At 42.2% G+C, this 27,759-nt stretch overlaps 1 protein-coding gene across 2 annotated transcripts in view; it reads left to right on the top strand.

The window, feature by feature from the left end:
• Nucleotides 1–5,614: 5,614 nt before the first annotated feature.
• The window catches only part of Surf4 (Surfeit locus protein 4), a 142,233-nt gene continuing 120,088 nt past the window's right edge, over nt 5,615–27,759 (top strand). The window contains exon 1 of one of the 2 annotated variants that reach the window (XM_070089633.1): nt 5,615–6,011. In XM_070089633.1, the coding sequence (XP_069945734.1) occupies nt 6,009–6,011 (3 nt within the window). In that variant the 5' untranslated portion in view covers nt 5,615–6,008. The remainder of the gene's footprint in view (nt 6,012–27,759) is intronic. The other variant, XM_070089632.1, reaches the window with a different exon arrangement.

Here is a 27,759-nt window from a genome sequence, read left to right as displayed (position 1 = left end):
GGTTATGTAGTGGAAGGAGGTTCAATATTCCCAGACCCTGAACGACTACGACCTCTATGGGAACTTCCAATGCCTCAAGACAAAAAGTCACTCCGAAGAACTCTTGGTCTCTTTGCTTATTACTCACAATGGATCTACAACTATTCAAGTAAAGTCCGCCCATTGAGTGCTACCACATTTCCTGTGACAAAGGAAGCAGAAGCCGCTTTCCATACTCTCAAACAGGACATTGAAAACTCAGTAGTTCAAGCCATTGATGAGTCCCTACCATTCGAAGTGGAAACGGATGCATCTGACATTGCCATTGCTGCAGTCTTATCTCAGGCAGGACGACCAGTAGCCTTCTTTTCGAGAACTTTTCAAGGATCAGAGAAATGTTATGCTGCTGTAGAAAAGGAAGCCCAGGCCATCATAGAAGCAGTTCGCCACTGGAGGCATTATTTAACTGGTAGACATTTCACCATAAGGACTGACCAACGGTCCGTGATGTATATGTTCGACAAGAGGCACAAAAGTAGGATAAAGAATGACAAGATATTACGCTGGAGGATGGAACTATCGTGTTATGACTTTGATATTCTGTACCGACCGGGTCAAGAGAACATCTCACCTGATGCATTCTCTAGGTCCCACTGTGGAGCAGCATGTCATGATTTGCAATCACTCTCAGCTCTCCACAAGGCTTTGTGTCACCCAGGAGTTACACGCCTGTACCATTTTGTCAAATCAAAGAACATGCCCTACTCAGTGGAAGATGTGCGACAAGTGATCAGAGCATGCAGAGTATGTGCAGAGTGCAAGCCAAACTTTCATCAGCCAGAGAAGACTCATCTCATAAAATCCACCCAGCCTTTCGAAAGATTGAATATAGATTTCAAAGGACCTCTACCAAGCACAAATCAGAATAGGTATTTCCTTAACATAGTAGATGAATATTCAAGGTTTCCCTTTGTATTCCCCTGTGCAAATATGGCTGCTTCAACTGTTATTAGTTGTCTTTCACAGTTGTTCTCTATTTTTGGTATGCCAGCTTATATCCATTCAGACAGGGGATCCTCGTTCATGAGTAACGAACTTCAGGAGTTTTTGGCTAGCAAAGGTATTGCCTGCAGCAGAACAACAAGCTACAACCCTCAAGGCAATGGTCAAGTGGAGCGGTTCAATGGTACTATATGGAAGGCAGTTACAATGACATTAAAGTCGTGCAATCTACCTGTTCAACACTGGCAAACTGTCCTACCTGATGCTCTTCACTCTATTAGATCACTGCTGTGCACAGCTACTAATGCAACCCCTCATGAAAGACTCCTCAACTATTCACGTCGTTCCTCTACGGGAGCCTCCGTGCCCACTTGGTTATGTCATCCTGGACCCGTTCTCCTGAAGAGTCACCGTAGGATGAACAAGACGGATCCTTTAGTGGAAGAGGTAGAGCTCCTGCAAGCTAATCCACATTACGCCCACATTCGCTACCAAAATGGTGAAGAGACTACAGTATCTACAAGACATTTAGCCCCAGTTGAAATCCCTATTAGTGTGGAATCTCAAGATACACCAATAGATGTGAAAGATGCTTCGTTTTCTCCTGGAAAGCCCCTTGAGACTACCCCTATGGAAATAGAGGATTCTGCTCCAGCAGTTAATCAAACCCCGCTGGAAAATATCGAACCTGGTGAAGAGGCTCAAGGGCTACGAAGGTCGGGACGTGTACGTCGCCCACCTAACAGTTTGGGAGATTACTGTCTCTGATATTTTAGAAGGGGGAGATTGTAGTGATACTGGTCCTGTGGGGAGCAGCAGCAGGATAATACTGCACCACCTCTAGGGGCCCTTAACAACAACAACAGTTTGGTGTGTGTCATGGGCACCAACACATGGTGTGTGATTCTCTCCTACTTTATCCATTTATCAGCGATGCAGATTACATGGTGAGTTTAAATATGTGGCCTGTAGTTATAACTTTTCTCTTGACATATGCAAGACATCACCATCCCTGTAGAAGCCATTATTAGATGTACTAGTCATTATATTTTGTTGTTGCAGAAGTACTATGAAGATTCTATGTTCAATAAAGCCTAGAGATAAGGCCTGTGTTTCTATCACAACACTCCCCAGACACTGGCCAGAAATCTATGAGATAAAGTGGAGGTTTTGTCTTACTGTATGGGCCTGATGGAGGAGGTCATCTACGGTACATCGAGGTGCCTCTACCAGAGTTCCCCACGTCTCAAATGTAAAGACACATGGGGGCGCCGTCTGCTGATCACGGCATGTCTTGTCCAGTTGGTGTCTGTCTTAAGAAGAACGAGCTGGTCTCTCTTCCAGACCCTCGTCTCTTCGTTCAAACTAGGGCTGCCAGTTCTCCCTAGCTAACTTATGCTAGTGTTTGCCTACATTATCGGCCTATTACTACCTATGTTAAGGTCTTAGGTCTACATTATTATTATCTACAGTTGCCTTAGTAAATCTAATATTAATATACTAACAGTAAAACTACCTACTCCTTCCCTGAAGGGTAAATCTATAACTTAAATAGTGCTTACCAACCACGCCAACCCGGGGAGAGAAATGTGTTTATGTTCGGGGAGAACGCTTTTTGTTTGGGTGGGTTTAAGGGCCACCCAGCTCAGCCGTTCCATTACGGCTAGGCTGGGACCCCTTTGTACGCCGTATCTGTCCTGTGGAACTTTAGGGACCAAATAAATTTCCACACGCGTGAGACCAAATGTGCGAGAGGTATTTTTCTGTTTTCTCCATGGTATACTGCCGTCGGGTGCTGCACTTAAGGAAAGAGGGTTGATGGTGGAGGGTGCGTGTAGGGTGTGTGGGGATGAGGAGACGGCGCTTCATGTAGTGTATTTTTGTGATAATTTGGGGAGTATTAGGGAATGGAGTGGAAAGGTTCTGAGGACAGTGGGAGGAGGCGAGATATCAGTATTGAGGGCGTTAAGTTTGGACGTGGGAGGCGTCGAGGCGCCTGTGCAACGTGCAATCACATATATAATTGCAGATTTTGTTTTTGTATCCTGGGCGATGAGAGGGAATGGGGATTGGGAGGTGCGCAAAAGGGTGTTGGCGGCGACCATTTATAGAAAGTTGTGTTGTAATCGGGGAATATATGGAAGTCGCTGGGACCAGGCTTTTTCAGCAGGGTACCGTAGTATGAGTGTGAGAGCATTGTTAGCGTTGTGAAAGGGGGGAGGAGGGGTTGAAGTTCAGGGGATGGAACGGGCTCGTCTCCGGGGTTGGGTATGCACAGGGGCTGTGTTGCTGTGTGTATCAGTGTAATGTGTGGTTGTGGTAAATGTGGTTGTGCGAGAGGATGTAGTGGTGCAGTTATATAATGTGTTATAGATGTCTTATGTCAGAATCTACTGCCTTCTTTCTTTGTTGAAGTACTTGATTCACCTTTAGGCTTTGCCTGGCAAACGGGGTTTTATGTGCTTGCACCGAGCATTTTATTGCTATATTATATAATGTGTATAGCCTGTAGATGAGTGCGGAATGATTATGGCTTTTCTAGTTTTGTGGCTGACTCGTAAGACTTGTGGTAAGGCGAGTACGTGTGACTGTAGGGAACTTATGTACTGGGGGGTTAGATGAGTAAGTGTATGTACTTTGTTTTATCATGAGATTGCGATGTAGGTTCTTTCATTTATTGATTACTTGTGTAGGTTGTGAGTAACCGATATTTATCGTGGCCCGGTGGCCTGGTGGCTAAAGCTCCCGCTTCACACACGGAGGGCCCGGGTTCGATTCCCGGCGGGTGGAAACATTTCGACACGTTTCCTTACACCTGTTGTCCTGTTCACCTAGCAGCAAATAGGTACCTGGGTGTTAGTCGACTGGTGTGGGTCGCATCCTGGGGGACAAGATTAAGGACCCCAATGGAAATAAGTTAGTCCTCGATGACGCACTGACTTTCTTGGGTTATCCTGGGTGGCTAACCCTCCGGGGATTAAAAATCCGAACGAAATCTTATCTTATCTTATCTTATCTTATTCTTCTTATTGTATTGTGCATTGGCAATATGTCACAGTAATATTATGTAAATAGTGTATACCTAAAGGGATTATGGATTTAATTATATTATTGAACCTGTTACAGGGGTCACCTACATGTTATGTCCTTGTTGTTGTTCTTGTGTAAATAGGATTAAGATTACCCATCTTTCTTAATGTTATGTTTTGTCACAAGCGATATTTTCTAGTATATATTTGTGTAACCTCTTTGTGTCTATTAATATTGTGTCTGTTATTTGCTATTGTACGTCCTGAGGGATTGTGTTTCATAATGTATTTATATTAAATGTATATCAACCCTTGTTTAAGGGGTTTTTATGTTAAGCTATGTATTGTATTTTAACTAAAAAAAAAAACTGAGCCTACTCTTCCTGATTCTCCAGTCCGTCCCACGAGCGCCTAGCTGCTGGGTTAAGCCCTAACACTTTCTCTACGACTGTGGACACTCATCTCCAACGCTGTTTTCCGCCTGTCCCATCTTCCCAGCTCACCCCACATGGGATCTTACCTAAAATTTCTTGTCTTGTCTTTGGGGACTGGGATTATGGAATGCAGAAATAATTCTAGTTATCAGTGTTATAAAGAAAGAAACCTGGTTTAAATGGGAGATGACAAAGTTATCACCTGAAAACAGATGCATTGGGAAGGTCATGGATGCAGATTAATAATAATAATAATAAAGTTAAGCATTAAACCCAAAAAGGACCATACAGCACTGCGATGTAGATTAGGAAAAGCAGAGGGCCAAGGACACTCCCTGCTCTGAGGCACCTCGATGTTTATAGGTCGAGTTGACGAGGCTGATGGAGACAAGTTGGTGCTCGTCGTCAAGGTAAGACTTTAAGTGCGCTAAAGCTGTAATTTAAAAAGTAGGGTGTTGTGGTCTACCGTATTGAAAAGCTTTCCTAAGGTCGACGGAGAGAACGATGGGATATTCGTTATTTTCAAGAGATATGGGTTTACCTGGAGTTTACCTGGAGAGAGTTCCGGGGGTCAACGCCCCCGCGGCCCGGTCTGTGACCAGGCCTCCTGGTGGATCAGAGCCTGATCAACCAGGCTGTTGCTGCTGGCTGCACGCAAACCAACGTACGAGCCACAGCCCGGCTGATCAGGAACTGAGTTAAGTATATTGTGGAACGCTAAGATAGAGTAAACTCGTTTATGAATAATGTTTACAAATATTTTAAATAAGAATGATCCTTCACCAGAATAAAGGTACCTACCTCCCTTGAAGGGTCGTAGAGTCGGCTCATTATGACTTCACCAGCATGAAGGGACCTACCTCGAAGGGCCAGAGTCGGCTATGTCATGACCCTTCACCAGCATGAAGGGACCTACCTTGAAAGGTTGTAGAGTCGGCTCTGTCATGACCCTTCACCAGCATGAAGGGACCTACTCACTTAGAAATATCTGGCCTGGTAAAAATTTTAAAGGTGGCGGGTGGCCCAAGGCTGTATAACGTGGCACATCAGAGCACCACTAACTACCATCTAACCACTTGTTGCGACATTTCTCTAATTACGACAAGTTGTTCTAGAATAATGTAAGTGGAGGAGGCAATAAAGAGGACATATAGTGTGTGTGGGCCGAGTTATACATGTGTGTATGACAGAAAAACTCTAAGTGCAGCAGTGACGTAGACAAGTTGGAACACAAACACTTATGCCTCCACTTTATTTTTTTATTCTACACTCTCCTGTCATCACCGTCAACGACTGTCTGGTGGATCCTTAGCTAGGAACATGTTGTAAAACGAGGCGTTGATATTTTGTTGATGTTTTAAGGGAGGAAGTTGTTATAAAGTGTTGGAAGCTCAACGACAGTAGCAGCAGCAGCAGCAGCAGCAGCAGTAACACAACAGCACCGGCCACACTCACACACCATGACCGAACATAATGCATTTCTGGCTAGAGCAGAAGACTTTGCTGACCAGGTGAGCCCTGGGTGGTGAGAGGCCAGGATGGCCAGTGCGTGTGAAGGTGCAACATGGTAAGCTCCAGCTCCAGGTCCAGGACTGTGCTATGTTGCTTTGACAGCTGGCTGACTTGACCTGGCTAGCTGGGTCAGCCTGCTGGGCATACTACCCATGCTAATACAGAAACATATTGCCCTCACCGGGCACTAGTTAGCTGGATTATACTGTAGTATAATTCTCTCAACTTTTACAGCTAACATTATAACTGTTGTCAGTAGCGTTGTATTGACCAGCCATTAACTGAGGGTGAAAGTTCTTGACTTACTAGTGTTTTCAACACTAACTAACCCTGGCCAGTACCACCTTATTAACCATCCCTGGCCTACAGTACCACCTTATTAACCATCTCTGGCCAGTACCACCTTATTAACCATCCCTGGCCAGTACCACCTTATTAACCATCCCTGGCTAGTACCACCTTATTAACCATCCCTGGCTAGTACCACCTTATTAACCATCCCTGGCCAGTACCACCTTATTAACCATCCCTGGCTAGTACCACCTTATTAACCATCCCTGGCTAGTACCACCTTATTAACCATCCCTGGCCAGTACCACCTTATTAACCATCCCTGGCCAGTACCACCTTATTAACCATCCCTGGCCAGTACCACCTTATTAACCATCCCTGGCCAGTACCACCTTATTAACCATCCCTGGCTAGTACCACCTTATTAACCATCCCTGGCCAGTACCACCTTATTAACCATCCCTGGCCAGTACCACCTTATTAACCATCCCTGGCCAGTACCACCTTATTAACCATCCCTGGCCAGTACCACCTTATTAACCATCCCTGGCTAGTACCACCTTATTAACCATCCCTGGCTAGTACCACCTTATTAACCATCCCTGGCCAGTACCACCTTATTAACCATCCCTGGCCAGTACCACCTTATTAACCATCTCTGGCCAGTACCACCTTATTAACCATCCCTGGCCAGTACCACCTTATTAACCATCCCTGGCCAGTACCACCTTATTAACCATCCCTGGCCAGTACCACCTTATTAACCATCCCTGGCCAGTACCACCTTATTAACCATCCCTGGCCAGTACCACCTTATTAACCATCCCTGGCTAGTACCACCTTATTAACCATCCCTGGCCAGTACCACCTTATTAACCATCCCTGGCCAGTACCACCTTATTAACCATTCCTGGCCAGTACCACCTTATTAACCATCCCTGGCCAGTACCACCTTATTAACCATCCCTGGCTAGTACCACCTTATTAACCATCCCTGGCTAGTACCACCTTATTAACCATCCCTGGCCAGTACCACCTTATTAACCATCCCTGGCCAGTACCACCTTATTAACCATCCCTGGCCAGTACCACCTTATTAACCATCCCTGGCCAGTACCACCTTATTAACCATCCCTGGCCAGTACCACCTTATTAACCATCCCTGGCCAGTACCACCTTATTAACCATCCCTGGCTAGTACCACCTTATTAACCATCCCTGGCCAACAACACCTTATTAACCATCCCTGGCCAACAACAACTTATTAACCATCCCTGGCCAACAACAACTTATTAACCATCCCTGGCCAACAACAACTTATTAACCATCCCTGGCCAACAACACCTTATTAACCATCCCTGGCCAACAACACCTTATTAACCATCCCTGGCTAGTACCACCTTATTAACCATCCCTGGCTAGTACCACCTTATTAACCATCCCTGGCCAGTACCACCTTATTAACCATCCCTGGCCAGTACCACCTTATTAACCATCCCTGGCCAGTACCACCTTATTAACCATCCCTGGCCAGTACCACCTTATTAACCATCCCTGGCTAGTACCACCTTATTAACCATTCCTGGCCAGCACTACCTTATTAACCATCCCTGGCCAGTACCACCTTATTTATTTATTTACTTATGTCTTTGCAAACAGTACATTGAGATTTTGTATATACAATAGTGGGTTGCAATGCAAAAAGAGCCTCTATTATGCCTAGGCATTATGTGCCAACTTAACATTAATGTCTTACAGACTACTTAAAACTAAGGAGTATATCATAGTTGTACAGTAGGATAATAATTATTTCATAGTTGTAGATTATTAATTATAATTGAATCAAAATTTGTATAAGACAAAAGATATATTCATCTATTTAAAAATGCTTTTTGTGAGAACTGATTCAATTATATTCCTGTCAACAATGGGTAAAAGGTTCGAAGTGATTGGTGAAGTTATGATGTGGGAGTACATAAGTATGTGTGTACTGAGTATTTAGCGTTTAGTCTAGGGTGATTAAGTGGCTTTTGAGAAGTCTTAAATTGATTTTCAGACTGTGTTACTTTAATATCTTCTGGTAATGAATTCCATATTTTGGGGCCCTTTATGCGCATAGTTTTTACAGTGTGATATGGACATGAGGTATATCAAAGAGATCTGTGTCTTGTGTTGTGGTCATGTGTCCTGTTTAGGTCAGTGAGAAGTTTGAGTGGAGGGTTTATATTTGCATGTATTGTTCTGTGTATGTAGTAGGCACATGAATAAGTATGGATGTTCTTAATGGTGAGCAGATTCAGACTTTTGAAAATTGGTGGAGTATGCTGGCGGGATTGGGAATTTATAATTATTCTCTATAAGGATTACAATGCTGAGTTTACAGAATTTCGTTATTGTGTGGTTTACATGTAGTAAAATAATAATTACAGAGTGTACCACTAGAACACCTGGCATGGCTAGGCATTTCGGGCAGACTTAAATTAAATCTTAAGTTTAAAATATTACAAAATTATGAGGTAAGTTGGTATTATGGCTAAGTGACTAAATACTAGTTTGTGAGTTTAGCAATGTGAATGCTTTTGTTTTGGCACTATACATAGTTTCAGTATTGGAATATCACAGGCCAACTTATGACTAGTTAAGATTCATTATTTTGAGATTGAGATTGATATTTCTGTTTATGGTCAAATGGGTGAGTGAGTGTAAGTGTTAACCACCAGGTGGTATTCGTGTAATTAGTTGACAGGGTGTATCAGGGAGATAAAATGTTTTCTGATGGTAGTTTTGAAGGTGATGAATGTGTCTGCAGTTTTAGAATTTTCAGGTAGGGTGTTCCAGATTTTAGGGCCTTTGACATACATTGAATTTTTGTAAAGGTTTAGTCGGACACGGGGAATGTCATAGAGATGTTTGTGTCTGGTGTTGTGCCTGTGGGTTCTGTCGCAACTATCAAGAAAGCGTTTTAGGTCAAGGTTAATATTGGAATTTAAGGTCCTGTAGATGTAGATTGCACAGTGGTAAGTGTGGATGTACTGAACAGGGAGTAAGTTTAGATCTATGAAGAGTGGGGGGGGTGTGTTGCCAGGGATGGGATTTAGTGATTATTCTTACTGCGGCTTTTTGTTGGGTTACTATTGGCTTTAGGTGTGTTGCTGCAGTTGTCTCCTTTATTTTAACTTTAAAGAACTACCTTTAAAGAACCACCTACTATTATATTCCCAAGCTCCTTTATTTGATCATCACTTTATTTGTTCACCACAAATTATTTTAGTCCCTTTTATATTGTCTCCTTTATTTTAGCTTTAACCCTTTGAGGGTCGACAGGCCCTCTCCGAAACTCGTTCTCAGGGTCGGCCAAATTTAAAAAAAAAAAAAAAATTATTTTCTCTTTTGAAAAGATAGAGAATCTTTTCCCGATCATAAAGACACCAAAAGTTTGAAATTTGATAGAAAACTTACGGAATTATGCTCTCGCAAAGTTAGCGGTCTCGGCGATGTTTACGCATCGGCGATTTTGCCCACTTTGAGCCCCATTTTCGGCCAATTTCACTGTACTAGTCGACAAAAAACATGAATATTTCGATAGAACTCCATTTTTTCTATCGAATGGGTGCAAGAAACCACTCATTTATGAAATTCTACTATCCAGTACAGTGGTCAGAATTTAGCAATTTTGCCAATTTCACACAAATTTCAAAAGATGCCAATTTCCGAATAGGGTCCAGAATAAACAAGAAAGACATTCCTGGCACTAAAATGACATTTCCTCTGGTCATTAGTCACGTCTCAAGGCCCCTCTTATATTCTTTTGCTTTCCACTTTGAATTTTTATTTTCACAAAAAATATAAGATTTACTGTTATGCAGACTACTGCATTAGTGTAAAAAATGGTATAAATATTATTGGTGCACTTGTGAAAGAATATTAGACTCACCAGTTGACGTGTATTGCACGCTTGGCACGATTTGTTTACTTTTGAATTTTGGTAAAAATCGAACATTTCTGCTACTTTGAGCTCAATTTCAAGGCACCTTTCTTTGTAAAACCAGTCAAAATCATCTCAATTTCTGTAATATGTCTTCCATTCTATAAAATGAGACCAAGAAAACTAGAATACAACAATAAATACCATACGAAAATACACTGCAAAGTCGCTGATTTATTCAAAAAAAATGGTAAAAGTTTTTTTTTTCTCATTATGCACTGTGTGCTGCAAGATTTTTTTTAGACTGTGCACACTGACCACATAGACCCATTCTTTCATATGAAGGCCTACCAGCTTTCTCCCAATAGATTTGAGGCCGCTACAATTTATGAGTACTAGTACGTCAAAAACCCCTACGCGTAAGACGTACTAGTACGACGAAAACCCTCAAAGGGTTAAAGAACTACCTTAGTTCATATATTTACATTTGTTAAAATAATTCAGGTGCTATTTTTTAGCTTTTAGAATATTTACTTTGTCTTATACTTAATTCTAACTATAGATTCACTAGATATCTTATGATTACAAGCATTGATCCTGATACCAACCTCCTATTGAATGACTTAAATGAATCAGTGACTGTAATTACTACACAGCAGAACAATCAAAGGCACTTCTCAGAGTCAACAACAAGATAACTGTCTTTAACTACAATATCAGATCTTTAAGCAAACGTTACAATGACCTCATAGCGTTACTAAATTCCCTGCATCCCAGTACATCCATCAATACTCTCGCTGAAACCTGGCTAAAGCCTGATACTACAGATGTCTATGCCATTCCTGGTTACACAGCCATACACAACTGTAGGCCAGATCAACAAGGGGGTGGCACAGCTGTATACTACTCAGACCAACTAGAATGTATCACTAATACTTGGACAAGGGATGAACATGGGGAATATATAATAGCTAAATTCAAATCCAAATACCTACAAAAACCTCTCACAGTGATAAACATCTACAGAGTACCACAGTCAAGCATTAACTGTTGTAGTGAAAACCTAGGAAGTATGATAACTGATGCATACATGAATGAAGATCACTTACTACTCTCCGGTGAATTCAGTATAAATCTCCTGCAAGACCAGGACCCACACGTTACTGAATTCACAAGCACTATAAGTAACTGCTTATTAAGGAGACTGGCTCTTATATAGGCGTCAGTGAAAGGGACTTGTAGCAGACGAGGGCATAGTCACTGGTAGGCGGGATTCCCCAGTGGAAGTAGGTCCTACCCAAATTGATGGGTTAGTTGCAGAAGCTTGTTGCTACCAACAGTAACAAAACCTACAAGAATTACAGAGACTAGTGTTTTCCTACTAGACCACATTTGGACCAACATCATATCCCCTTTAAAATCAGGCATAATCACAGATAATACCAGAGACCACTACCCTACCTTCCTCATAACTAATCTAGGCAAGTTACCCCAAGACACTACTGAAGTCACTTTCAGACTTCACAATGAGGCAGCCATTAATAACTTCACAACAGCAGTGACAAACATTATGGCACACTGAGCTAGAAATCTATACAGATATTGATGAATGTATTAATAATTTTCTAAAAATGACCCAATACCTCTATAACAAGCACTGCCCTAAAAAAAAACTAAACAGATGACAGTTAAGAGACAACAGTCCCTGGCTAACACCCAGCATCCTCAAATCCATAAATACAGAGCACCTATATGAAAAACAGTACAGAATGGGTCGCATAACCAGGGACCAAACAAAACGTTACTCGTCAATCCTAACCAGCTTGATAAGAAGGGCTAAAAAATTGTATTATGAGAACAGATTATCCAACTTAAAAGGTGATATAAAAAAGACCTGGAAAACCCTATCAGAAATTCTAGGAACAAAAAAGATATCACAAAATAGCGCAATTGAACTAACAATACCAGATGAACCCCAACTCCCACCAACTGAAACAGCAGACTGGATGATTTCTTCACCATAGGGAAAAACCTTGTGGGTAAAATCCCAAGCTCAAATACCCCACTCAATGAGTACCTCACTGGCAACTACCCAAACACACTGTTCCTAGCTCTGACTAACCCAACAGAAATCTCCCTTATTATCAACTTGCTAAAAAAACAAGACAGGAGATTTAAATACCTTACCACCCTTTATATACAAAAAAGCGTCGCAAGTGCTGTCACCAATCATTGCAACACTAACAAATCCATCGAATCCTCTACCTTCCCTACAGTTCTCAGAATAGCGAGGGTCACCCCGATCCATAAAGGAGGAGACCAAACAGACTTGAACGACTATAGGCCAGTATCCAACTTACACCCTCTCTCTAAAATCTTCAAAAAATTAATTCATTAGCGAATCTATTCCTACCTCATCTCCCACCACATACTCAACCCTTGTCAGTTTGGGTTCAGGCCTAATAAAAATACGAATGATGCTATTATACACATGCTAGAACAAATATACACTGCACTAGAGAAAAAAAGAAATCCCACTGGGGATCTTTGTTGATTTACGTAAAGCTTTTGATACAGTTGACCATGATTTGCTCTACATAAAATTGTCGCACCATGGTATAAGAGGGCACCCCCTCTACTACGTAAAGTCATACCTCAGCAACAGAAGCCAATATGTGTACACAAATGGAGCAAACTCTTCCCCACAGCCAATTACAGTTGGTGTTCTACAGGGAAGTGTTCTTTGCCCTCTTCTCTTTCTCATTTACATAAATGACCTACCAAATGCATCGCAACTACTCAAGCCCACACTATTTGCAGATGACACTACATACGTCTTCTCTCACCCGAGCCCAGTCATGCTAGCCAATACAGTGGACCCCCGCATACCGATTTTAATCCGTGCAAGAGGGGTCATTGGTATGCGAAATAATCGGTATGCGAATGAATTTTCCCCATAAGAAATAATGGAAATCAAATTAATCCGTGCAAGACACCCAAAAGTATGAAAAAAAATTTTTTTACCACCTGTATGCGGATTAATCGTTATGTGATGCCATCGGTATGCGGGGGTCCACTGTACTGTGAATACCGAATTAAAGAAAATACCTACCTGGATGATGACTAACAAACTTCCTCTCAACATTGACAAAACCTACTTCATTCAGTTTGGTAACAGCTACAGATGTACCTCTTAACATAATGATAAACGGATCACCTATCACAAAGCTCACAGGAAAAATTCTTAGGAATCCACCTTGATAATATACTCAAATTTCAAACACATGTACAACAAATTTCCAAGAAAATTTCCAAGACCGTAGGCATACTATCGAAGATACGGTACTATGTTCCACAGTCAACCCTTCTGGCCCTATGTCACTCGCTTATTTACCCCTATCCCGCCTATGGAATTTGTGCATGGGGCTCAACAACAATAAACCATCTCAGACAATTAATTACACAACAAAAGGCTGCAGTCAGAATGATGATAAATTCCCACTACAGGCAGCACACACACCACCAATATTCAAAACTCTAAACCTACTCACCATACAAAACATCCATACTTATTATTGTACCTACTACATACATAGAACACTTAACTCGGATATAAACCCTCCCCTCAAACGTCTCCTTACCAACCTCAACAGAACACATGACCATAACACAAGGCACAGATCACTCTTTGATGTTCCTCGTGTCCATCTCACACTATGCAAAAACTCAATGCACATAAAAGACCCAAAAATCTGGAATTCATTACCTGTCAATATAAAAGAAACACTGTTTATAAATTCAAGTCTCCTTAAAAATCACTTACTCACCCACAACTAAATAAATACTGAATAATTGTATCTCATAAATGTTTAACCTGTGACACAATCAATCTTTATTTTTAATTACATTACCTAACAGAATACTCCATTCTACCGAATGCACAGCAACACAGTAAATGACCATATGACCTGTCTTTGAAATACTCATTTGTGCTTAATTGTTACTTGTTTACAATAATGTTTGCCACTGAATATATCATTGCTTAGTTAATCTTAAGTTAATTTTAAGCCTGCCCATAATGCTCTGCATACAAGGGGCTTTGGCACGTTACACCTAACCACTGTATTTCTTTGTACTTCTCTGTATCATGTTCAAATTAATAAATAAATAAATAAATTATGTTTTACATAAAACTAGATGGTTATAGCCCACCAAATCTGAGCGTGTTGCACCCCTCTGTCCTTTTTGACAGCCTGTAGGCTACCGAGGGACAATCTCACCGCTCTCTTCACTTTAGTCCTCACAGAAGTTGCTATGTAGAGTATTTAGAATGAAACAATCATTAAAATCATAATTTTTGGATTAAAAACCTCTTCAAGGGGGGCTCCTTGGCGTGGTGATGAGGCTCTTGGTCTGAGGAATTAGACCTGTCAGTCTACTTCCTCAGACTGAACCTAATTACCCCCCAATCCCCCGTTCCCTATCCCATCCTCCCCATCCTCCCCTTTTTCCTTTCCTCCTCCTCCTCCCCCCCCCGCCCGTTTGGCCTTTTTTTTTTTTTTTTTTTTTTTTTTTTTTTTTTCCCACAGGCACGCTAGTTCCTAGGTAGGGGAAAGGGTACCGGGGTTCATCCCATTCCGTTGAGGTTCTTGGCGGTGGCGTAGTTTGCCATGGAATCTGGATTGCCTGGGGATGTCCTGATCCCTCTCTGGTATCCCGGAGGGTGGCTTTGGGTGTCTTATCGGGCGACGGGTGTATTTCTGGAAGCCACCTTTCGGATTCCGGGGGTGGTGGCCGAAGGAGGTATGCTTTGTGGCGGATTTCCGGCCGCCCTCTCTTTTGTCCACCGAGGTAGCTCGGCAGATGTGAGGTTGCTATCCCGGATTGCCGGTTTACTGGCATGATGGGTAGGGTATGGCACGGGTTCCATGCTGCATCTGCGCTACTTGCGGTGCTGAGGTCCTCTTGGGCGTGGAGGGAGATTTCTGGCCCTTTCATTCCTCCTAGGAACTATCCCTCCCCGGTCCTCCCTTTTTTTATTCTTTTTTTTTTATTTTTATTTTTTCTTTCTTTTTTTTTCTTAAAAACAAAAAGAAAGAAGTAACCTAACCATGGCAGCCCTAGTCCATGAACCTGCTACCCCCGGGCCCCTTCTTGATACCGCACCCCGTTCTGACCCCGCCTCGTCTTTGGACCACTCTTCAGACACTCCTCATGCCTCTGTACCTCTTGCCGGTGCTGTTTCCTCACCCGCTTCAGGTACCGAGGCCTCGACTGACTTCTTCGATTTATCTGACCTTCGCTCTCCTCTGACTATGCTTCCGGTCTCTCCCTCTATGGTGCGGCAATTTTCGAATCTCCGGCCCGTTCCACGTCGGACCAACTCTGGTCCCACGCCTAAACGCCAACGACAATTACCTGCTGATGATACTTCTCCACCTTCTCGTTCTTCTCAGAAAAGATCGACGCTTCCTTCACTACCTTTCCACGCTCAGTTTCAGACTGCACATTGGACTAAATTCTTCACTTTACGACCGACTTCCTCTACTGCCTATCTTTCTGACCACAGTATTGGCAAGACACTCCTACGCCATGTTGGTAAAGATATCTCTTTTCATGCTCTTAAGAGCGGTACGCGCATCGTCACCGTACAGAATGCTACCCAGGCTCATGAGCTTTCTCATCTTTCCCATATCGATACTGTTCCTGTAACTATTGAAAAGCATCATTCCCTCAATTCTTGTAGTGGTACCGTCATTCTGCCCCATACCATAGTTCAACAAAATTTCCAGACATGTGGCACTGACATTCTTGAACAGCTGGAACTCCAAGATCTCCCAATCCTCAAGGTAGACACTTACGTTCTTCCTGCCCACGGGCGGAGACGATACCCTAGCAATGTGGCTCGTTTAACTTTTGACAGCCGTGAACTCCCATCCTCAGTTTATGTAGCAGGATATCTGTTACAAGTTCGAAAGGTGATCCCTACACCGCAACAGTGTAGAAATTGCTGGCGATTTGACCATCCAGCGAAATATTGCAGATCTATCGCAGAATGCCCAGTCTTTGGTGCCGATGACCATTCTAATACGTCTTGCAATTGACCTCCCTCTTGCCTTAATTGTCATGAGGCTCGCCCTTCGTACTCTCGCCATTGTCAAGTCTACTTAGACGAGCGGGAAATCCGTTACCTCAAAGAGGCAGAAGGTCTCCCTTATGCCATGGCAGTTTCTCATCTCCGCCTCCAAGGGAGACTACCTCGTGTTTCTTATTCCCGTGTTTCAAAACGTCCCCCCACTTCTGGTATCCTATCTTCTGCACCCACCTCTGTGGTTACCTCTCCCATAGTCACTCCTGTAGCTAATTCTTTTGCTGTCCTTGGCTCAGACGTCCCTACTTCGTCTGTCTGATCTCGCTTCTTCGTGTTCTCTCTCACAAGCCTCAGTAGCGACGAGATCTCGTATGACGCCTCCTCCCAATCGTCCCTCTACTTCTCAAAAGTCAAAAAAAGGTCTGTTAACACCTCCTACCCATCTTCCACCTCCTCATTTTCCCTTCCCTGTCTCTGTACCTGGTTCTCCCCCTCTCACTGGCTCTGTTACAAGTGTAGAGGTTCACCCTCCTCCTCGTACTGTACCTTCCTCCCCTGTTCCCTCCCAAGTTTCTTCTTCGGCCACCTCCCAGGTTTCTGCCTCTTCTGTCCCCTTCCACGCTTCTCCAGTTCCCTCCACCCTTTCGCCCCCCCCCATACCTTGGTACAGTCCATTACAGTTCCAATCTTTACTCATCCTCCCCCTACCATTTCCAATATTGTTTCCCATACGATGTCTCTGAATTCTGAAACACTTGAAGCAATCTCTGAATATATTGCAGAGACCAAACCATCAATGGACACTGATCCACCCTCCGCTCCTTCTCTCTCCTCTACTCCATCTGCCACCCACCCCCTCCATGTTTTAAATACAGGTACTCGCACCCATTTTGATCCTCGGACTCGCACTCTCTCTTGCATCGATCTCTCAGTCTGCTCTTCCTCCGCCACATTAGACTTCACTTGGTCTGTTCTTCCGGACTTACATGACAGTGATCATTTCCCAATCATTCTTACTTCCCCTTCATATTCACCACCTCTTCGCATCCCACGCTGGCAATTTGATCAGGCAAATTGGAACCTTTACTCACACCTAACTGTTTTTAGAGAGGTTCCTTCTTCATCCTCCATCGATGAGCTTTTACACCTCTTCTCGTCCTCCGTTTTAACCGCAGCTTCTCATTCTATACCCCAAACTTTGGGCAGGCATACTCAGAAATGCGTGCCTTGGTGGTCTCCTGCTTGTGCTCGTGCAGTACGTTTGAAACGTGCTGCATGGGGCAGGTACCGGTACAATAGAACCACAGAGAGACTTCTTGATTTTAAGCAGAAGCGTGCGATCGCTCGCCGTGTCATCCGTGAAGCTAAACGCACTTGCTGGCAAGATTGTCTCCACCATCACCTCTGCTTCCTCTGAGTGCAGTCTGGAAAAAAGTACGAAAACTGAGTGGTAAATATTCCCCTGACCCGGCTCCTGTTCTGCGGGTTGCCGGTGTTGATATAGCAAACCCACTAGATGTTGCCAATGAAATTGGCAATCATCTGGTCCGTATTTCTCAGGGACTCCATCTATGCCCCTCATTTCTTTCCTTAAAGTCTGCCAGAGAGTTAGCACCCTTGGACTTTTCTTCTCTCAGAGAAGAACAGTATAATGTGCCTTTTATACTTCAAGAACTGGAGGCAACACTCTCAGCTTGCCGATCATCGGCAGCTGGGCCCGACGACATTCATATTCGTATGCTACAACATTTACATCAGTCAGCCCTTGAAGTCCTATTACGCCTTTACAATCTTATTTGGTCACAAGGAGTTCTTCCACAGCTGTGGAAATCCACCATTGTTCTCCCTTTCCGCAAACCAGGCACTACGGGACATGAAACCTCCCACTATCGTCCCATTGCTCTTGCCAGTGCAGTTTGCAAAGTGATGGAACGCCTAGTAAATAGACGTTTAGTGTGGTATTTAGAGACACACAACAGTCTCTCCACTCGTCAATGTGGCTTTCGTAAGGGACGTTCTACCATAGACCCCTTACTACGCTTGGATACATATGTTCGTAATGCCTTTGCGAATAACCACTCAGTTATTGCCATATTTTTTGACCTTGAGAAGGCATATGACACAACTTGGAGGTATAATATTTTAGCCCAAGCCCACTCCTTAGGCCTTCGAGGCAATCTACCATCCTTCCTTAAGAACTTTTTAACTGACAGGCATTTCCGTGTTCGGGTTAATAATGTGCTCTCCCTGGACTTTATCCAAGCTGGAGGTGTCCCCCAGGGATGTGTTCTGAGCACAACACTTTTTCTCCTTGCTATTAATGATTTGGCCTCTAGTCTTCCATCAAATATTTGGTCATCACTCTATGTTGATGACTTCGCTATTGCCTGTGCAGGTGCTGACTGTCACCTTATTACAGTTTCTCTCCAGCATGCAGTCGACCGTGTTTCCAATTGGGCCACCACACGTGGGTTTAAATTTTCCAGCACTGAAACCCACCAAATTACTTTTACTAGACGCTCTGTCATCTCCGATCATCCTTTGTACCTCTATGGCTCCCGTATCCCTGAACGTGATAGTCAAGTTTCTGGGCCTCCTCTTTAATCGTAGGTTATCCTGGAAACCTCACATTACCTCTCTGAAGGCAACTTGCCACTGCTGGCTGAACCTCCTTAAAACCCTTGCTCATCTTTCATGGGGAGCTGATCGTCGAACCCTCCTTCGCCTACATTCCACCCTTATCTTATCGAAACTTGATTATGGTGACCAGATCTATTCAGCGGCATCTCCTGCTACTCTCTCTAGCCTTAACCCCATTCATCACCAATGATTACGTTTATGCCTTGGTGCTTTTCGCTCTTCCCCTGTCGAGAGCCTCTATGCAGAAGCGAACGTTCCATCCTTATCTGATCGCCGTGATGCCCATTGCCTTCGCTACTATGTACGCTCTCATGATCTCCGCAATCCTTCCATTTATAGAATGGTCACTGATATTAGTAGACATTCTTTATTTGTTCGCCGCCCCTGTTTACTCCGTCCCTTCTCTCTTCGCCTTCATTCGCTCTTGTCTTCTCTTCAATTACCACCTTTCTATGTACATGTAGTATCTCACTTTTCCCTACCCCCCTGGGAAATTCCAGCTGTTTGAGTCTGTTCTTTCTCTCTCCCTTGCTCGAAAGCCCAATTGTCTACGGTTGCTTCCCGCTGTCTTTTTCTTGACCACTTTCACTCTCATTCTCATGGCATTGCTTTGTACACAGATGGCTCTAAGTCTTCTGACGGCGTAGGATTCGCAGCAGTGTTTCCGGACAGCGTCGTACAAGGGCATTTACTATCTTCGGCTAGTATTTTTACTGCTGAATTGTATGCCATCCTTACAGCACTTATCCGTATTGCATCTATGCCTGTGTCATCATTTGTGGTTGTCTCAGACTCCCTTAGTGCTTTACAGGCTATACAGAAATTTGATACACCTCACCCCTTAGTCCTCCGTATCCAACTTTGGCTACGCCGCATCTTTACCAAGCATAAAGATATTGTTTTTTGTTGGGTCCCTGGTCATGTTGACGTACAGGGCAATGAACAGGCAGACACTGCTGCGCGGTCAGCAGTACATGACCTACCAGTTTCATGTAGAGGTATTCCATTTATGGACTATTTTGCTGCAATATCTTCGCAACTTCACACCCGTTGGCAACAACGTTGGTCTACTATGCTCGGCAACAAACTTCAATCTATTAAACCGAGTATAGGTTACTGGCCGTCTTCTTATCACCAGTGTCGAGGTTGGGAGACTACTCTCTCCCGTCTTCGCATTGGCCATACTCGTCTTACTCATGGACATCTCATGGAGAGGTGTCTTGCTCCTCTCTGTGAGAATTGCCAAGCTCCATTATCAGTCAGCCACATTCTGTTGGACTGCCCACTTTATCAACGAGCACGGAGAATTTACCTCCGTCGTCGTCTTCGCTCTGCTGCTCTCTCTTTACCTTCCCTTCTCGCTGATGGACCTACCTTTCATCCAGACTCTCTCATTGGCTTTTTGACAACAACTGACTGACTTCACAAATTCTGATACCTTCAGCCCTTTCTACTTCAATCTCTTGCTACCCTCTACCCCCGTACTATCCCCTGCCCCGCTGTTTTCTGTAACCTACTGATCATCCCTCCTCCCTTCTGCCATCCAATACCCTCGCTTCCTTCCCTACCCTGCAGTGCTGTATAGCCCTTGTGGCTTAGCGCTTCTTTTTGATTATAATAATTGGATTAAAAAGAAAACACTAATTGCCAACATGTTCTCTTGCTGACAGCAAGACCAAAAATATTACATTTGTGGAAAACATGGAAATATGATAAACAAGCTGATTCCATCAACATGTTGCCAGAATTATGCACTATTGTTTTAGTAAAGCATTGTTTTCCATAATTTTTCAGTTTCAATTTTTTTTATTGCTAAAAAATGGTTCGTCGCCTCATTAACCCCTTCAGGGTCCAAGGCCCAAATCTGAAGTGGTGCCCCAGTGTCGAAGAATTTTCAAAAAAAAAATTTGTTGTTTTTTCTTATGAAATGGTAGAGAATCTTTTGTGAAGGTAATAAAACAAAAAGTATGAAATTTGATGGAAAATTGAAGAAATTATGCTTGGCGAATTTTTGTGTCAGCGATATTTACGAATCGGCGATTTTGCCGACTTTGACTCCCATTTTAGGCCAATTACATTATTCCAGTCAACCAAATTCTTAGCTATTTCACTAGTATTACTTCTATTCTATCGATTGAGCCCAAGAAATCGCCAAGTCATCTGTTTCAACTACTAATTAACCCTTTCAGGGTCCAAGGCCCAAATCTGGAGTCACGCACCAGTGTCCAAGAATTTTCAAAGAAAAAAATTTGTTATTTTTTCTTATGAAATCGTAGAGAATCTTTTTGTGAAGGTAATAAAACAAAAAGTACGAAATTTGGTGGAAAATTGACGAAATTATGCTCTCGCGAATTTTGATGTGTCAGCGATATTTACGAATCGGCGATTTTGCCGACTTTGACTCCCATTTTAGGCCAATTACATTATTCCAGTCAACCAAATTCTTAGCTATTTCACTAGTATTACTTCTATTCTATCGATTGAGTACAAGAAATCGCCAAGTCAACTGTTTCAACTACAAAATAAAGTGATCGGAAATTGTTAATTTGGCCAATTTAACACAAAGTTCAAAATATTCCAATTTCAAAATAGGGTCCAGAATGAACAATGTAGGCATTCCTGGCACTAAACTAACATTTCCTCTGTTCATTAGTTATGTTTTGAGGCTTTACAAATAAATTCCATTTTGATTTTTTATTCACATAATGAATTTTTATTCACACCAAAAAATAGAAGATTTACTGTTATGCAATACTGTAATAATTGTATAAATATCATCACCATATTTGTGAATGTATATTAGACCCACCAGCTGGCGTGTATTAGACGTGTGAGGTCGTTTGTTTACTCTTGAATATCGGCAAAAATTTAACATTTCTGCTAGTTTGAGCTCGGTTTCAAGCCATTTCCAGTGCTACAACCAATCAAAATCATCTCTATTTCTGTAATATGTCTTCCATTCTATCAAATGAGACCAAGAAATCGCAAATACAACTATAAAAAACATACGAAAAAACACTGCAAAGTTGCTGTTTTAATCGAAAAATCATGATTTCATTTTTTTTCTCTCATTATACACAGTGTGCTGCAGGATCTGTTTTATATGGTGCACACATACCACATAGATGTATTCTCTCATATCTAGGCCCAAATGTACCACTCACAGTTTATCAGAGTGAGCTGAGCTCATGGCGTAGATCTACGGTTTGGACCCTGAACGTAAAGCCATAGATCTACGGGACGGGCCGTGAAAGGGTTAAAATTATTGGAAATTGTTAAGTTAGCCAATTTAACACAAAGTTCAAAATATTCCAATTTCAAAATGGGGTCCAGAATAAACAATGTAGGTATTCCTGGAACTAAACTAACATTTCCTCTGTTCATTAGTTACGTTTTGAGGCTTTACAAATAAATTCCTTTGATTTTTTATTCACATAATAAATTTTTATTCACACCAAAAAATAGAATTACTGTTATGCAATACTGTAATAATTGTATAAATATCATCACCATATTTGTGAATGTATATTAGACCCACCAGCTTGCGTGTATTAGACGTGTGAGGTCGTTTGTTTACTCTTGAATATTGGCAAAAATTTAACATTTCTGCTACTTTGAGCTCAGTTTCAAGCCATTTCCAGTCCTAAAACCAATCAAAATCATCTCTATTTCTGTAATATGTCTTCCATTCTATCAAATGAGACCAAGAAATCGCAAATACAACTATAAAAAACACACGAAAAAACACTGCAAAGTTGCTGTTTTAATCGAAAAATCATGATTTCAGTTTTTTTTTTCTCTATTATACACAGTGTGCTGCAGGATCTGTTTTATGTGGTGCACACGTACCACATAGATGTATTCTCTCATATCTAGGCCCAAATGTACCACTCACAGTTTATCAGAGTGAGCTGAGCTCATGACGTAGATCTACAGTTTGGACCCTGAACGTAAAGCCATAGATCTACGGGACGGACCCTGAAAGGGTTAAGAATAAGGTTGTACAGTCATACCCCACTTTACATCATTTCGACCTAGTTAACCCTTTTGGTGTCGGTCCCATTATATCATGACTTTGAAACCAGTGTTGGTCCCATTGTATGAAGCCATGAGCTCAGCTCACTCAGATAAGCTGTGAGTGGTAAATTTGGACCTCCATATGAGAGAATGGGTCTGTGTGGTAAGTACAATACAATACAATTTTTATTTCCATGCAAGTTTACATTGAGATTCTGTAATTTAAATAATGATTTGCAGTGCAAAGAGAGCCACTGTCATGCCATGGCATTATGGGCAGACTAAATTTAATGGCTTACAGACTACTTAATGCTAGAGAAATTAATCATAGTCTGTTGTACATCTGTTTTTATTTATAGCAGACAATAAGTTTACTCAAATTACAATCTGGTGATATTACGTTAGGACAAGTTGAAAGTATTTTGTAGGTTGTGTATATCAGTAGTAAATATTTAAATAGTGTTGATGAAAGTAGTTTACAGTATGAGAATGCTACAATTTGGTGTAAGGCAGTGTAGTTTTGGGCAGGTATGTATACTACATTGTATTATTAAGTTACGTATGAATTTTGGGTATCTAAATTTTGAAGTGTTAACAGTTAGGTAATTGGGAGATCTTTTGGCAAATTTAAGTATTAAGTATTTAGTTTAGGGTGAGTAGATGGTGTTTGAGAAGTCTTAAATGATGTTCAGACTGGGTTACTTTAGTATTTACTGGTAATGAATTCCAAATTTTGGGACCCTTTATGTGCATAGTTCTTACAGTGTGATGTGGACACTGGGTACATCAAAAAGTGATCTGTGTCTTATGGTCGTGTGTCCTGTTAAGGTTGGTGAGAAGTTTGAGTGGAGGGTTTATGTTCGAGTATAGTGTTCTATGTATGTAGTAGGCGAAAGAATACGAATGTTCTTTATGGCGAGTAGTTTTAGACTTTTGAATATTGGAGGAGTATGCTGTCTGGAGTGGGAATTTAACATTCTGACTGCTGGCTTTTGCTGGGTTATTAGTGGTCTAAGGTGATTTAATGTTGTTGATCCCTATGCACAAATTCCATGTGTGAAATAAGGTAGATGAGTGAGTGATACAGTGCAAGGAGAACTGATTGTGGAACATAGTACTGAATCTTTGTTAGTATGCCTACTGTGTTGGAGATTTTCTTGGTAATTTGTTGTGTGTGTGTCTGGAATTTGAGGCTGCTGTCAATTCATAGGAATTTTCCCTCTGTGTGTACCATACAAAGAAAATTCTGTAACACGCAGTGCATGGTGAGAAAAAATGCAACCGTGTTTTTGGCTTAAAACAGTGACTTTGCAGTGTATTTTCATATAGTTTTTATGGTTGTATTCTCAGTTTCTTGGTCTCGTTTAATAATAATAATTTTTTATTTTAGAATGATACATGATTGTACAAAGGAGCACAACAATTTGGTGTATAGTGGACCCCTGGATTAAGACATCATCGGATTCAGCAATAATCGGATTCGGTGACATTTTTGTCAAAATATTGGCTTGGTTAACGACGCTGGACTCAGTCATTCATCCCGAACGTGTTCGCGCGCTGTGAGCGGCCGAGACTCCATGTACAGCCACTGTGCCATTGTTTACCAGCCAGTGAGGACGATTCCATGCATACATGCAATACATTTTGTATTATTCCATTGTCTTTGGTGCTTGTAACTGTTAAATAAGCCACCAGGGGCCCAAAGAAAGCTTCTAGTGCCAGTCCTTTGGCAAAGACGGTGAGAAACACTATAGAATTCAAGAAAAAGTTTGTAGAAAGATACGAAAGTGATGGTGGTAGATGGTGGTCATGATGGTGGTATGCCAACCAGGGTACTTTCTTACACACCAGCCAGGGTACTTCCCCACATTGCAGCCAGGGTACTTTCCCACACACATGATTTGATTTAAATGGGACTTGTGCACGAGTGAATAGAATTATTAAAGCTTATTGCTTGGGAAGCATTGAAAATTGGGTAGGGCAAATCCAGTTCTGTTAGTGGGATGGTTTGTGAAGGACCTGCCAAGTATGGGCCAACAGACCTGCTGCAGTGTTCCTGCTTTCTTATGTGCAAACATTTATGGATGAACATCAACCTGACACAGCTGTTGCAGGCCATGCTGGCAACATCTACAATGACAATATTGTGTCCCATTTTAAAGAGATGCCAGAAACAGCTCTATGGACAGATACTTAGTGCCTCAGGTGTGCAGTGACTCTCAAGCTGGTACTAGGGTAGCCGTCGGGTCATTGACCCCCGGTAAAGTTAACTAGGGCTTGCCTACTTAAGACTGCTCTGAAAGCTTTCAACATCAACCACACCATGTGGGAGCTGATAGCTCAGGACAGGAATGACTGGCGAGCAGTTGTCCAGAAAGGGGCAACATCCTGCGAGGCAAGCAGAATCTCACTAGCTCAGCAGCGCAGGCAGGCGAGGAAGACCAGAGCCATCAGACCCCTCGATGCCGCCACCCTTCCCTGTCCACACTGCCAGAGAAGGTTTCGTGCGCGGATTGGCCTGACAAGTCATCTGCGTACCCACCAACTTTGACCCCAGGATGACTAGATGGTCCTCGTCGAATCGACGGACAAACAACACACACACACTAGTGGCATTAAAAAACAAAGAAGGGAAAAGGACTTGGTACCTGAAGTCTTTATGGAAGGAGATTCTCCTTCCAAACAATTGTACACCTCCATCCTCTCCCCTCCCATCTCATCACTCATCAGTAAGTCTTCAATAAAGGTAAGTGTCATTTTAGTAAAGTTTTACTGTGCATGTCTCATTGTTTTCTGTGTAGGGAAATGTATATTTCATGTAAAAATTTTTTGTTTAATACTTCTGTGTGTTTGGAATGAATTAATTGGATTTCCATTATTTCTTAGGGGGAAAATTAATTCGGATTTAGTCAGATACGGTATAAGACACTTGGGAATGGATTAATTATGTTATCCGGGGGTCCACTGTATTTCTTAAGGGGAAAATGGTTTCAGTTTTAGTCGATTTCACATTTCATTGGACACACTGGAACGAATTAAAGACAAAAAGGAAGGGTCCACTGTACAGAGATGGGGACATATAGGTGTGCTTGGAGGAAACCTCTTTTTCCTGAAATGCTCTGCATTTTGAGCAAACTTAACCCTATCTTAAGACTAATAAGGTGGTAATTAATTGATTACTTGTATATAGTCTCTTAAGTGGTTGTAACAATAAATTTAGGAATTACTCAGTGTAGTATATAGGACAATCAATTCTAGTACAAGCCCTATATACATGTATAACACAAGACACAAAAACCTCTTTGACATCCCCGTGTAAGACGCTCCACATAAAAACTCAACATGCATAAAAGTCCCATAAAATCTGGAAATCCTTACCCGAGGCATTGAAAGGTGCCCTGCCTGCAAGTCGAATTGGAGCTTTTGTTAAAAAGCCCCTCATTTCCTTAATGTAATTTAGACAGCAGTATACCATGTCAAACACTGTGGAAATTTGTCTGGACTGCCTCCGTGTGAGTTGTCTACCCTAGCAAGCTCTGTTAACACCGAGCCCTCAGGCTGGTACCTCAGCCTCACAAGTGGCTTACATGACACATTTCCAGAAATGACTGATGTTGCAAGGAATCTCACCTGCATGCACGAATAAAGGACTAATTTACTTGGTGTTGGAGAATATATCCTAATCTTCAACCTCCCTAAGCTTTAGCCCCTCTGGACTTCCCCTTCAAAACCACATGCAGCTGGGAACCTTAATTCCTGCAATATTCAGTTGGTATTAGTGACCTGCCTGCATCTCAGAAATTCCTGATTCCAAGGGGGTGTGTATCCCCTAGTATAACTATGCAGGAAGTGACACTAGCTTCTTTAACAACGAGGTTACACCGGTACATACTAGTCCTCGGCCGTCCAACTGCACAAAGACCCACAGCTCAACTCGTTCACAATTTCTCCCAGAAACTGGCCAAAATACTGAGAAAGAAAGGGAGGTCTTGTCTTACTGTATGGGCCTGACGGAGGAGGTCATCTACGGTACTTCAAGGTACCTCCACCAGATTTCCCCAGGGCCTAGTATGTGTAGACACGTGGGGCGCCGCCCTGCTGTTCACGGCAGTGTGCCTCGCTCAGAGTTTCGACAAAGGAGGCACTGCTGTCTCAAAACCCCGTGCCTCATTGTTCAAACTTAGGCTGCCAGCTCTCCCTAGCTAATATAACGTAGGGTTTGCTTACATTACCAGCCTATTACTACCTACGTTAAGGTCTTAGGTCTACATTATTATTATCTACAGTTGCCTCAATAATCCTAATATTAGTGTACTAACAGTATAAACTACCTACCCCTTCCTTGAAGGGTAAATCGATCAATTAAAATGTACCTTCCAACCACCTTTGCCAACCCAGGTGTATGTATGTTTTTTGGGTAAATGTGAGTGTCCGCAAACTTAGCCATTCCATCTGTGACATGTTAGGGCTTTCATACGGCGTATTTACCCTGGGGAAATTTAGGACAGAATAAGTTTCCACAAACACCATCTTCGTTCACTTCTGTCCCTGTTCTTCCAGCCTTCTTTAAACCCCCATACCTAATTGTTAATATTTTCTTTTTGTTGTAATCTAAGTAACTTGCCGTGTCTTCAACTTGATTCAATTCCTCCACAAAATTGAAGCTCACGGAATCAGTTTAAATCATATTTAACACTTTTGTAATTGACCTGTCATTAGCTACCTTTCTTCTTGTACTTATGATAGTAGTTAAGTACACAAGAAGTTCTACTAATAGGCTGTGTAGTTCTTAATTAACAAGTAATTCTAATGAGTAATTGCCTAAAATGCATTGTATAA

This window comes from Cherax quadricarinatus, chromosome 29 (assembly GCF_038502225.1).
Source record: "Cherax quadricarinatus isolate ZL_2023a chromosome 29, ASM3850222v1, whole genome shotgun sequence".
Lineage (NCBI taxonomy): Eukaryota > Metazoa > Arthropoda > Malacostraca > Decapoda > Parastacidae > Cherax > Cherax quadricarinatus.
This window is presented reverse-complemented; position numbering and strand designations above follow the sequence as displayed.